Below are 14681 nucleotides of genomic sequence, written 5' to 3'. Positions count from 1 at the left end.
AAGGAAAATGTTAGACAGGTGTCTACCAGCGATCACACTAAATATACCTTTGACTTGGGGAAGTCTTTTGATGTGTTTTGGAGAAAAGCAGCCTGCTTTCAGAAATGAGTTTCTTCTCGAGACAACAGAATAGCTTTCTGGAAGCACGATGCCAGCCTCCACTTGGATAAAATCCCATTGCCTGGGCTTGATCTCACATCCGGAGGCCACTTCTTCCTCAAGAAAATGTAAACAAAAAGGAAAACTGATAATACCTTAAAAATAATATTTAACTGAGTGTTGGAGAAAGGGGATTGAAATGTGAGCTCCTTTATATTTTAGCTTTGCAACATCATTGTTTTTCCCTCAGAAACTATCAAAATACTTTAAATATGAGTTGTTGGGAAAGTTAAATGAAAAATACTCTTTATTACAATTTTTGTTTATTTTGGATTCTCCTACCCTCCGACACATGCACACACACAGACACACGTGCACATAGACATACACATACACGTACACACACACACAGACACACACACACATAAGCACACGTCAACAGCTATTTACCAAGGACCTATTGTATACCAACCATTGAGAATACCTCGATGAACAGTTCAGATCGAGAGCTTGGTGAGAGAAGATAGATATATATAAGAATTACAGGAGCAAAGAGGAAGTGCTACAAAGCCCAGATTGGGGAAAGTGAGGAAAACACCCAGGAGCCTGAGACACAATGATAAATACCTCAAGTGAAGCCCTCCAGCCAAGCAAAGAGACTGTGCAAAGATCTCGGACCTTTTCCATGGGACTGTGGTGGCAAAGAGCTTCCTGGACCTTTGCTGCTTGATCGCCAAAGATGTAAGTTTTTGGAACAGGGAGCCTTGACCTCAGGAATGTCAATTTCCACCAAACCATCCCCAGACCCAGATGCTCGATGAAAAGCAATCTCTACCTCAATGTAGGAATGACTTCAAAAAATGCAAGCTGGAGAATGATGTTCCTCTGTTTAAATGTTTCATTTGTACCCAGAAGTTCCAGAATAGAACCCAAGTCATCCACATGTTCTACAGCAGGGGTCCTCCACCCTAGGGCCACAGATGAGTATTCACCATAATGTCAAATCGGTGGAAGCCCTGAGCTTGTTTTCCTGCAACTAGATGATCCCATCTGGTGGTCATAGGGGACAGTAATAGATCATCAGACATTAGACTCTCATAAGAAGCATGCAACCCAGATCCCTCCATGTGCAGATCACAATGAGGTCTGTGGCCCATTAGGAACTGGGCCACAGAGCAAGAGGTGAGCAGTGGGGGAGCAAGTGAAGTTTTATCTTTATTTACAGTTGCTCTTCATTGCTTGCATTACTGACTGAGCTCCACCCCTTGTCAGATCAGCAGCGGCATTAGATTATCATAGGAGGGCAAGCCCTATTGTGAACTGTGCATGCGAAGGATCTAGGTTGTATGCTTCTTATGAGAATCTAATGCCTGGTGATCTGTCACTGTCTCCCGTCACCCCTAGATAGGACCATCTAGTTGCAGAAAAACAAGCTCAGGGCTCCCACTGATTTGACATTATGGAGAGTTGCATGGTTATTTCATTATATGTTACAATGTAATAATAATAGAAATAAAGTGCACAATAAATGTATGTGCATCCCGAAACCATCCCCAAGCCCCAGTCTGTAGAACAATTGTCTTCCATGGAACCAGTCCCTGGTGGCAAAAAGGTTGGGGACCGCTGGTCTACATGTCCCTGGATGATCCATCTCCCTGCCTGGATCTCTCCAAACTCAACTAATGTCACACTCTCCCTTGTTTGCTACCCTGCATCCACATTGGATTCAGTTCCTCTCTTTCCCACCCCAGAGCCTTTGCATAAGCTATTCCTCTGACCTGGAATACCCTTCCCTCAGCTCTTTGCTTGCTGGTTTCAGCTCATCCTTCAGAGTCACCTGCATAGAGTAGAGAGGCCCTCCCTGAACATTCTCTGTAAGTAGCTTCCTTTCATTACTCCATCTCAATATCCTATTCTGTTCAAAGCACTTATTGTAATTTTTACTTATTTAATTTGTTTGATTTTTTTGGCTTGTATTCTCTATTATTGTGCAAAGCTTTACAAGGGCTTTGCATATGAGGGGACTATATCTGTCTTTGTCACCATGGTATCTCCAATGGCTTGTTACATAGTGCTTTGCATATAAGTGCTCAGTTAGTAGACTGAATCATATATAAGAATGTGACAGATCTGAGCTCTTACCCTAATTGCAAGCTAACATGTTAGCCTGACACAGTTTCATGGATGCCATCAGAAGACATGAGACTCATGGGTCAGAGACAAGGGACTTTATTACTCAGAGCAATGCAATATCCAGAGTGTCAGCACGTGTTCTGTTCCCCAAGCCCCAGTTCCCTCAGAGTAACACCTCAGGGCCTCCCTCAGGTCGGGTGATGCCAGTACATGTCATGGGTTGCATCGCAGGAGAAAAACCCTGAGCTTACTGAACCCAAGCCTCTTAGAATGGGCAGTAAACATGCTTATTCTTTGTTCCAGAGGGAGGCATTGTCTTTACTATACTGGGTAATAAGTAAACCTGCCCTTTACTCAGGAGAGAGACACTATTGCTGTCTCCCAAGGCTGTTCCCAATACAGACAGCCTTGAAAAGATAGTTCAGAACTAAGGCAGTCAATGCCTGTGCTCTCAAGACATTCAGAAACATGAGAGACCCAGGGAGAATGATCTCCCAGCACCCTGTGAAATTGCTGATTTGCTGATCCACAAAAGCACCTAACGCTTTTCGAATGAGTGATGAATAAATGAAACAAATAGGTAGCCACCTGGATGCTTCTCAGCCGACATTTACACAGCCAACCTCAAGGAGTTTCATTCTGAAATGTTAATTGTTGTTACACGTTAAGGAAACTGGCTTGATAGGGTCTATGGTCTTTTGTCTGATTTTGAAAAAGCAAATACACTCATTGAGTTTTCTGCCGAGTGCCAGAAACCAACTACAGTGTAGTTCTGGAAGATGAGAGTTGAGAAGGGAAACACTGCAGAAAGAAAACAAAGCTGTGTGATTCGAAGTTTCAATCCAGAGTGGGAGTAAATGGGAAATCAGGTTTAAAGGCAACACATCCTTTATCACTCTCAGGTAACTCCATTAGGATCAATTAGACTTCACAGCCTTTCATACCATGTCACTAGGTCAAAGTCCCCAACTCTCCAAGGGTGATATCACATCACATTTTGGGAATAGTGGCTTATACTTTCCTTTTCATCTTAGTAATTTGGAACCTGAAAGTCTAAATGTATTTTGTTTTAAGACAAAAATTAGGATGATGGTAATAATTTTTAAAGAATATGACTATTTCTGTGCAGACCCAAATCAACATTAAAAAGTTCCAAAATCATTCCTTTGAAGGTATTACTTGAGAGTACACATAGAAAGGTAAATCACAAGATAAGACGGTGATGCAGGTTAGAGCCAAATGTGAATTAATTCATTTTCATGAAAAATAACATCCTTAAAAGCTAAGCATAAAAGGACATTTGTATAACCCCAAACCTCCTACTTAAAGAATTCCAAAATCCTGCCTAATTTAAGCAGTCTTATGCATTTGGGTTTTTCTTTTATTAGAATTCCTTAAAGCAAGGAATATTTTTACTCTACAAATCTGAGGTTAGGAATAACTGCTCCTATTTTGAAGAATCACTCTCTATACCTAAGGCTAAAAACTGATACCCTGTACATCAGACCAAATCTTAACTGAGTGGGATGATGAAGGTTGGGGGGTGGTTGTGGGTACAGTGTTTAAAAACTTGTCAACATTTAAACGTGGGAGCTTTCATAGTTTTTAAATCCAGACTGATAGTTTATTTTTTTCTACTGTTTTGTTCTGTTTGTTTGTTTTGTTTTTGAAATTGAGTCTCGTTCTGTTGCCCAGGCTGGAGTGCAATGGCGCAATCTCAGCTCACTGCAACCTCTGCCTCCTGGGTTCAAGCTATTTTCCTGCCTCAGCCTCCCAAGTAACTGGGATTACAGGACATGCACCACCATGTCCAGCTAATTGTGTGTGTGTGTCCGTGTGTGTGTGTGTGTGTGTGTGTGTGTGTGTGTGTATTTTTAGTAGTGATGGGGTTTTACCGCGTTGGCCAGGCTAGTCTCGGATTCTTGACCTCATGTGATCCACTTGCCTCAGCCTCCCAAAGTGCTGGGATTACAGCTGTGAGCCACTATGATAGATGAGATTGGTAGTTTATTCTTAAAAAGTGAAAGTTACAGCACTACTAGCCCTGCATTCCTGCCTGGGGCCATCACCTGGAGAGCACTGTTGAAGCTGTCCCAGTCCCCACCACTCCCTATTCTCTTCCTTCACTCATTCGTATTCCTGACCAATCCCCTATTATAGGCATCCGAGGTTACTACCACTGTTCTTTAAAAGTGGCAAGTTACTAATGGTTAAATTACTGCACCAGTAGGCAGAGGAAAAGGTAATCATTACATTTGTCTCTCTTTCAGATTCAGTGCAGGACTGTCCACGTAACTGCCATGGGAATGGTGAATGTGTGTCCGGGGTGTGTCACTGTTTCCCAGGATTTCTAGGAGCAGACTGTGCTAAAGGTATGTGCCACCGCTTCCCTGCTATGGTTGGAAAACAGACCCTCCCTAGGCTTCTCTGAGTGGGTAACAGAAGGGGCACCCAAGTAGCCTTCCCATCAAATTCCCCCGAGACATCTTGCAAGCCCATGCATGCCAGAAGGCATAAGCCTTTGGTAAAGAGTAGGCTTTGATTTATGACCATTGGCCAACGTACCTATAGGAGCAGGGCAGTTATCCTTGGCACTGAGGTGTGCTGAGAAGAAAGATGTGCTAAAAATGAGATGGTCGGATTTCCTGTAAAAGCAGAAGTGAATTACCATCACTCCTTTCTTATAATCATTAACTTCTATGTAATGGAAGATTAAGCATCTCAGGGTTAGTAAATTTCATTCATTCTGGCCAGCTACACTCTTAATCTAGGAAGCGCTATTTATCTTGGTGGAATCGGTTTTAAATTGTATTATTAATTTATCTACACTGCTGTGCACAGAATAGCTGGAGCCCTGAGATTCTTGGGGGAAAGGTAATATGAGAAAGAAAATGCTTCTCACAAGAACAGAGAATTTAGAGGCTGCACACCTTGCTTGAAAGAGACCTTCAATGTGACCTTCAGATGGCTCTATCAGAGGCAGGTATAGTGAAGAGCAGAGCATCTCACACTTTTACGCACAGGCACACACACAGACACAGATACACAGACACATAGACACACAAGTGTGTATGTCTAAATACAAGTAGGAAGTTGAAACAAAACTCACAAAATGATATTTTACTCCATGTTTCTTTTCTATTCTATTTCATTTTTTATTTTATTTTATTTTTTTGAGGTGGAGTCTCACTCTGTCGCCCAAGCTGGAATGCAGTGGTGCAATCTTGGCTCACTGCAACCTCCCTGTCCCGGTTTCAAGCAATTATCCTGCCTCAGCCTCCCAAGTAGCTGGAATTACAGGCATGTGCCACCACACCCGGCTGATTTTTGTATTTTTAGTAGAGACAGGGTTTTACTATGTTGACCAGGCTGGTCTCGAACTCCTGACCTCAAGTCGTCCACCCACCTCATCCTCCCAAAGTGCTGGGATTACAGGCATGAGCCACTGTGCCCAGCCTCATTTTTTTTTTAATACCAGTTATGACCCATTACACTGATTTTCCACCCACTAATAAGCCATGTCACAGTCTGAAAAATAGTGAAGGAGCAGTTAAGCATACTTGCTGCAGAGTCAGGCAATCCTGGGTTCCAATCCCAGCTCTGCCATTGGGTATCTGACATTAAGTGACTGATTTAACATTTCTGAACCTTGGTTTCCTCATCTGGGAAAGTGGAGAGTTACTTTCTAGGTTTATTGTGAGGATAGTGTAAGATAACACACACAAAGCTCTTAGCAGGGCACAATAAGGCCTCAAAGGGCTGGACTTTCTTATTTAATTATGCATATTATTTTATTTATTTATATGTTTGACTAATCTTCCCATTATTTTTATGTGTTCTTTATTAAAAGAGCTTCCCGCCTTGACTTTCTGCAAGACAATCATTAATAAAGCTGCTCTGTAAATACTAAGTAGTGCCTCTCCTTTCCCACCCTCACTACAATTGCTCTGAAAAATACTATTTCAAATAGTCTCAATACTTCAAAGATGTGAGGGTTCCATCCTTACAAATGCTGACAAGTGAAGGGGGCTTTCTATACTTAAAGTTCTGGGTCTGATGGCACTTAATTCCTAAATGACACCGCTTACAGGTTATCTCTTCTGTCACACAGTATGGTGAAAGCTTCGATAAACTTAAAAAGAAGGCAAGGTTTGTAGTTCTCCTTGAAGAGGTCCTTCGCATCCCTTGTAAATTGTATTCCTAGGTATTTTATTATCTTTGTAGCAATTGTGAATGGGAGTTCACTCATGACTTGGCTCTCTGTTTGTCTATTGTTGGTGTATAGGAATGCTTGTAATTTTTGCACATTGATTTTGTATCCTGAGACTTTGCTGAAGTTGCTTATCAGCTTAAGGAGATTTTGGGCTGAGACGATGGGGTTTTCCAAATATACAATCACGTCATCTGCAAACCACAATGAGATGCCATCTCATGCCAGTTAGAATGGCAATCATTAAAAAGTCAGGAAACAACAGATGCTGGAGAGGATCTGGAGAAATAGGAACGCCTTCACACTGTTGGTGGGAGTATAAATTAGTTCAACCATTGTGGAAGACAGTGTGGCGATTCCTTAAGGATCTAGAACCAGAAATACCATTTGACCCAGCAATCCCATTACTGGGTATATACCCAAAGGATTATAAATCATTCTACTATGAAGACATATGCACACATATGTTTATTGCAGCACTATTCACAATAGCAAAGACTTGGAACCAACCCAAATGCCCATCAATGATAGACTGGATAAAGAAGATGTGGCACATATACACCACAAAATACTATGCAGCCATAAAAAAGGACGAGTTCATGTCCTTTGCAGGGACATGGATGAAGCTGGAAACAATCATTCTCAACAAACTAACACAGGAACAGAAAACCAAACACCGCATGCTCTCACTCATAAGTGGGAGCTGAAAAATGAGACACATGGACACAGGGAGGGGAACATCACACAGTGGAGCCTGTCGGGGGGTGGGGGGCTAGGGGAGGGATAGCATTAGGAGAAATACCTAATGTAGATGATGGGTCGATGGATGCAGCAAACTATTATGGGTGCAGCAAACCAGATGACGGGTTGATGGGTGCAGCAAAACATATGTATACCTATGTAAAAAACCTGCACATTCTGCACATGTTTTCCAGAACTTCAAGTATAATTAAAAAAAAAAAAAAAGACAAGATGCCGCCCAACAGCTCTCAGGGCTCTGTGTCAGGCCAGAAACCACCCAACAGCTCTCTGGGCTGTGCCAGGCTTAGTGCACTCTGTCAATGGCAGGGGCACATCAGCAAAGTGAACAGTGGAGACTGGACCTCCTCCTAGCGCCTCCCTCAGGCTCTGAGGGTCACTGACGGAGCAAGGAGAACAGAGAACAGCACATGCATCACCAGGCCGAGCGCTTTTCCTAGCGGAGGCTTTAAAGGAAGGAAAACCTCAGTGTCATTTGAATGGCTTTCCTTGCGTAATCTAATTTTCCTGGGAGTGAAGGCATTAATGAGAAGAAGGACAGAGTCGTCCTTTTATATGTGGCTGCAAATGGGCTGAACCCTCAGCCGCATGGCCTGTGAGCTGTAAATGTATATTAACACTGACACACATCGATGTATTATTAATCCTAAAAACCATGTGTGCTCTGACTGCACATCCAGTTACTGGCCTTTTAAACCTAAGTACCCTGGCCATTTAAGAACCCTTTGCTCTAAATCCATTTGCAGATGAGCGTCCATTCTACATTATGGATCTGTAATGGGGTGTCCATTTGGCTGCTTAAAAGGACTCTCGGTGTGTGTTTTGCACTCACCACCTGCGCTGTGGCAGGGCGCACACTGCAAGTGTGCATTAGCCATGGTATATAATTGATCCTTGTGAAACAAATATTGAGTGGCTGTTAAGAGTAGTTATTCCTCCATACTCAGTCGCTGCTCCTGAAATCAGGCTTTGAACTTGTATACTTTAATTTAGCTGTTGCACACAGTGGACAAAATTGAAGTGTTTAAAGAATAAAATTGCTTTTCCCCTATTTCTCCATTTATTCTGGGTGAAGTTGGTTGAAGAGTGTTAGGAGTAAGATTCTACCTTTTTGCGCTATAGATGTTTTTCCCTTAGTATTTTTTAAATGGCCACAGTTTAAGCTACTTTATTGTTAACAAAGTGAAATTTCCCCTCATTCTAAAACCTTCTTTCCCAATCTTTGATCTTTCATGTACCACCTTTATTATTGCTGGCAATTTCATGGGACATAAGTATTATTAATCACTTAACATATTTCTTTAAGTCAATTCATTATAGTTCCATAGATTTTTTTTTTTTTTTTTTTTTTTTTTGAGACAGAGTTTTGATCTTGTTGCCCAGGCTGTAGTGTAATGGCGCAATCTCGGCTCATCACAACCTCCGCCTCCTGCGTTCAAGCGATTCACCTGCCTCAGCCTCTTGAGTAGCTGGGATTACAGGCATGCGCCACCATGCATGGCCAATTTTCTATGTTTAGTAAAGACGGGGTTTCTCCATGTTGATCAGGCTGGTCTTGAACTCCCGACCTCAGGTGATCCACCCACCTCGGCCTCCCAAAGTGCTGGGATTACAGGTGTGAGCCACCGCGCCCAGTGATACATTTATTTTAAAAAGAACAATGTCAAAACCAGAAAATTGAAAAAGGGAAAACTATAGGAAATGTTAGTGCCCCCATTAACCCTATCTAGAGAGTAATATTTTCACTTTGATTAGCATCCAAGCCAAGTCAGTTTCTTACACACTTATTTCACATCAAGAATCCCAACAGTGGACTGGAGCACACATAAGCCTGGCGTCTGGAGAGACTCAAGCCTTGAACACCTCAACTCATAACTATTGGCCCCTAAAATAAAAAAATTCCTTGACCACACCTGTGGGATGAAATGAGAAACAAGTAAACACAAGCACACAGGTTTAAGTGTACCAGGTTCAAATGCAAAAATCTAATGATTAGCACTGAATTTATTTCTGAAATGTTAAGCCTATACTTCCAGTTGTTTTTAAATAACAACTAATAGCTTTTAAGTACTCAATATGCAGCAGATACTGTGCAAAGTACTTAATACATACTCTTATTTATCTTCATATCAATGATATGAGGTAAATTCTATTTTTTTTTAATTATACTTTAAGTTCTAGGGTACATGTTTACAACGTGCAGGTTTGTTACATATGTACACATGCGCCATGTTGGTGTGCTGCACCCATTAACTCGTCATTTAACATTAGGTATATCTCCTAATGCTATCCCTCCCCCCTCCCACCACCCCACAACAGGCCCCGGTGTGTGATGTTCCCCTTCCTGTGTCCATGTGTTCTCCTTGTTCATTTCCCACCTATGAGTGAGAACATGCGGTGTTTGGTTTTTTGTCCTTGCGATAGTTTGCTGAGAATGATGGTTTCCAGCTTTAACCAATCCTCCCCACTACAATTTTTTAAACATTTTATATTGAAATCATTTTAGACTTGCAGACAAGCTGCACAGATAGAACACAGAGTTTCCATACAGAGCGTACCCAGCTTCCCCAATGTCTACATTTTAAATTTCCGTAACTCAAAGATCGAAACCAAGACATTAACATCCATACAAAACCATTAGCTAATTTACAGACTTTTCCTAACTTTGCCCTTTCTTTCTCATCCAGGATCCCACATTGCATTTAATTGTCACGTCTCCTTCATCCCTTTAACCTGACCAGTCTGTGACAGTTCCTCCGTTATTCCTTGCCTTTAATGACCTCGACCCTTTAGAAGAGCATTAGTCAGGTATTTTGTAGAGTGTCTCTCAGTACGGGTTTGTCTGATATTTTCCGGTGATTGGATTGAGGTTATGCATTTTTAGCAAGATGCTATGCCCTCCTCAGTGCATTACATCAGAGATGCACTTCTGATTTTAATAAGAAAAAAAGTAAAATGTGGTTGAATAAGTGAGTGTGTGTGTGCGTGCGTGTGTGTGTGTGTGCCTTTGTTCCCCCTCACGCATAAGGCAGAGAGGTGGGAAGACTCGATCCCATTGGTCCTGCACAATTTTGCAGTGTCTATGACAGGTTGTCACTCACAAACAACTTTTGGGTTTAATAAGCTGCTGAGTGTTGGCAGGGAGTAACCCTGAGCCAACAGAATGAGGTAATTGGCTAGCAAGTGCAGAGACAGGTGCACCTTGAGTCTCCTGTTCCCCAGAACAGGGCGCCCCATCTCCCGGCTGTGGGCCATGATCGTGTCCTTCTTTCTTTTCTGGTTTGTTTCTTTTTAGAAACAGAGATTCGCTCTGTCACCCAGGCTGGAGTACAGTGGCACGATCTCAGCTCACTGCAATCTCCTTCTCCCAGGTTCTAAGCGATTCTACTGCCTCAGCCTCCAGAGTAGCTGGGATTATAGGTGCATACCACCACACCCAGCTAATTTTGGATTTTTCATAGAGGTGGCGTTTCACCATGTCAGCCAGGCTGGTCTCAAACTCCTGATCTCAAGTGACCCACCTGCCTTGGCCTCCCAAAGTGCTGGGATTACAGGTGTGAGCCACCAAGCCAGGCCTGCCCTTCTTTCTTGATAAAAACTCTTAAAAGGCCCCAAGCATAAGGTTCTCCCTCATCACAAATTCCCATTCACATTTGTTCCTTCACTGACAGCTGTGCCCAGGATTCCTTGGCTCTGCCAGTTTTTGTGACTGCAGGCAGCCGGCAGACTCAGGCCCTCCTGCCAGGGGGAGAATTTGCCACGTTAGCAAGAGAGACTCCCATCAAATCCAAGCGACCGGGTATGTGTCCAAGTGACAGAAATGCGGATTTACTCTCTTGACCTCACACTGCGCCTCCCGTGCCCTCGGATGTGCAGTGCGAATGGCAGCTCCTTGTCTTCTTATAAACCTGCCAGTCTGCATCAGGCATCTGAAGACATCCTTGCAGTGAATGGAGGAATCAGTCAGCATGCGTTTGCAAGAGCGTTTATTCCGCAGCCCTCACCATCTCGGGGGCCCTGAGAGGTTCCAAAGGCAAAATGAAACTGACCCGCGCATGGAAATAACGTGGAATGGATCTAACACATTGTCCTGAGTCAGTCGAGGGGACAGAACTTATTCATACATTCAGTGAATGCTTATGATGTGCCCACTGGGAGACACGTACTGCACTAAGAGCCCAACTAGAGGGAGGAGCGAGGGAACCGCAGGCTCTGCCTTCTGAGAACTTCTGGTCTGACCAGTTCGTATTAAAAGCAAGGGGGTAACATAAATGAGAGTTCAAAATGCTGTGATACGGACTTTGAATGCCATAGACATTCCAAAGGAGAAAATAAGGAAGTTTATAAAGTAATAAAATGTGTGTGTTATAAATGGGGGAGTAAGTTCCCCTGGTGGTGTCTTTAAGGATCACTCCAACTGTGGAACTCACGCTGGGAGAGGCATGTGAAATTCAGGGACTTATTATACTCACAGATTCTAGAGAGGGAGCCACAGCACACATGCAGAAGACCGTGTAGGACCAGCTCCAAGGGATCAGGTTCAGCCAGGCAGGTGGGAGCTGAGAGAAAGTGAGGGCTGGTGGCCAAGTGCCTTCATTGCTGAGTCAGGGTGGAGCAAAAGGCATGGGGTATTTTACTGGTGCATTTGAGTGTCACTAGATCACAGTCAGGGAAGGCAGGAAGGGGAACCTGGGGCAGAGGCTGGCCTTATCACACAGGTGCACCTGGTCTCCTGGGACGTGAGAGACCGGGTCGTGAGGATGCCTGTAAGGCATCACGAACATTCGAAGTTTTCAAAGTTTTTAAAAAATTCACAGTGGTGTGAATCAATGAACATAGCCAACTAGCATCAGGGAATATGGAGAAAATTCCACCGAGAAGACTGAATAGTATAGAATCGCATTAATTGAGCAACTTAATAGGCAAGCTGTTCAGATCCAGAACTTCAGGAAAAATGGCATTTCTTTCCTGGCAACTTGTGCCATTTTCCATCAGGCACCTCTCCTGTCCAGCAATAATTGTGTTTACTATTCAAGTTATTGTTTATTCTACAGTTTTTTGTTATTACTATTTCCCTTGCATGGTTTTCTCGTTACTTTAATGCTATTTGTTGTGGGCTAGAGGTTTTTTAATTATTATTCCTTTCCCTTGTATTTGCTTTTATGTGACGGCTTTAACTTCAGGTGCTTCCTGGGACTGTTTGTAAAGCAGCCTTGCATTTCAGAAGAGCGCTGAGGTGTCTGGGTTTTTTTTCTGTTTTGACACTGGCTTCTCAGATGGCTTATTTGGGCTGAGCTTGAGGCCTCAACCTGCAGCCGAAACTTAACACACCAGAGCCGTAGTTGTTAGGTAATGCGTACTTAATAGCTATTAGAAATGACAACTCCTGCTGCTGAACAGCTGTCAGTGGAGGCCCAGAAATGCCACAACCACGGGAACATAAAATCTTCTCTCTGGGGGTTAGTTTCAGCTCCTACCCAGCCTCTGTGGAGCTTTAAAAAAAAAAAAAAAGGAAAAAGAAAAAAAACAAAACAACAGGAATCTTGCCATTTTTCTCCTGTTAACTGGCAAATGTACCCACCACCCAATTCCTCATGGCTACATGCCAGCACTAAAAACAAATCATCATCATCATCAGAGCTGACATTTATTGAGTTCTTACTATATATGCCAACCACTGTGCTGAACAACTATATAATTATGTCATTTAATCACCAGTAGCCCTAATTTATAGATGATTATCATCCCCTTTTATAGATGTGGAAAATGAGGCACAGAGTTTAAGTAACTTGCTCAAAATCACCCAGCAAGTAAGTGGAATTGTTGGGATTCCAACCAGGCAGTCTGGCCTGGACTTTCAACACTAGACTAGCCATGAGACTGACCTCAGAGGTGAGGCATAAAGGAATTTTGTCTTCGCAGGCAGCTTGTGTGATGGTTACACACTAGAATTCTGAGTTTGAACCCCAGTAAACTTTTCAGGAGAGGAAACAAGAGTTCCCCAGGTAGAAAGAGGCAGAGCCAGAGTTTGAAACACAAGCCCCTGGCCAGGTGCAGTGGCTCACGCCTATAATCCCGGCACTCTGGGAGGCCAAGGCGGGCAGATCACTTGAGCCCAGCAGTTCATGACCAGCCTGGGCAACGTGGTGCAATCGCATCTTTACAAAAACTATGAAAATTAGCTGGGCATGGTAGTGAAGCCTGTAGTCCCAGCTACTCAGGTGGGTGAGTTTGGAGAATTGCTTGAACCTAGGAGGTGGAGGTTGCGATGAGCAGAGATTTTGCCACTGCACTCCAGCCTGTGCAGTGGTGAGAGAAAGAGACAGAGAGAGAAAGAGAGAGAGAAATCTTCTGACCTCAGAGCCTAATGCTGTTACCCTCTCTCTTCCCAGCCACCAGGCACGTTCCATCACCTTCCTCCTCCCACCACCTGCCACCTCCTGTTCCAATGACCTCCAACAATCTCTGCTCCGTTTTTCCTCTCTATCCTTACAGCTGGATTTTTCTATATAAATATTAAGTTGTGGGAGCCACTGCCCTGCTCACTTGGCTACCAACCTCTCCATGATAGTATTTCTCCTCCCCACCTCCAGAGTTCTCCCAAAGCTCTTAGGGGCATGTCACTACTCTCCTCAAACACCTTCAGTGGCTCCCAGTCGCCTCCTACAATGGTTATAAAAGCTTTGGTTTAAAGACAAGGATCTGAAGAGATTGTTATCAATGTGTATTTCCAGGTTTCACCCCCATGCCAGCCAATCTGACTTGTAGGACTGGTGTGCAGCTCAGGAATGCCCCTGTTTAGCAAGCCCCCTGGGGGGGTCTGATGCAGGTGGTCAGGGGCCACATTCTGAGAATGAAGATCACATTTCTTAGAATGATGCCCAAGGTCATCCATGATCTAAACTACTCTCGCACTGTCACCTCCCACTGAGGCCTGAACACTCACTCTAAGTTCCCAATAGTCACCCCTCATAAAGTGTGAGGCCCTGCTTCTTCCTCTTTTCTCAGGCTGTTTTCTCAGCTGAAATGTTCTCGTCAATCCCAGCCTTTCCTATCAAACTGCTGCTCATCGTGGAAAGCCATGCTCACAGGTCGCCACCTCCCTGAAGCACCCTCAGATATGACCCTGCAGTCACCTGGGCTTGGCAATATCGCAGCAGTGGCCCCTGCCACATGCCGGCCACCTCCTATCCGGGTGGTTCTCCTGCTGATGACAAGCTTCCAGCAGTCCCCTTTGTACCTCCCTGTATTTAGTTTGGTACCCAGGACAAAATACATGCCTGCTAAATGTCTGGTTACTTGAATAGAAGAGGGAAGGCTTATAAAGATGAAATATGGCTGGAAAATGTCACAAGAACCAAAGCGAGTGCTAAAGAACAAGGTTCTAATTTGTCGGGTCAATGATGCAGCAATAAATCAGCCACCTTTGAGGCACAGAGAGGGGGCATGAGCAAAGGAAGGAAAGAAGGAAGAATGAAAA

The 14681-nt window shown here is 43.6% G+C and overlaps 1 protein-coding gene across 9 annotated transcripts in view; it reads left to right on the top strand.

Annotated features, from left to right (window-relative positions):
• The window catches only part of TENM2 (teneurin transmembrane protein 2), a 1389831-nt gene that overhangs the window by 1220117 nt on the left and 155033 nt on the right, over positions 1-14681 (top strand). For all 9 annotated transcript variants that reach the window (XM_030825348.1, XM_030825333.1, XM_012505108.2 and 6 more), the window contains one exon: positions 4503-4604. In XM_030825348.1, coding sequence (XP_030681208.1) covers positions 4503-4604 — 102 coding nt within the window. The remainder of the gene's footprint in view (positions 1-4502; positions 4605-14681) is intronic.

This window comes from Nomascus leucogenys, chromosome 2 (assembly GCF_006542625.1).
Source record: "Nomascus leucogenys isolate Asia chromosome 2, Asia_NLE_v1, whole genome shotgun sequence".
Classification (NCBI taxonomy): domain Eukaryota; kingdom Metazoa; phylum Chordata; class Mammalia; order Primates; family Hylobatidae; genus Nomascus; species Nomascus leucogenys.
This window is presented reverse-complemented; position numbering and strand designations above follow the sequence as displayed.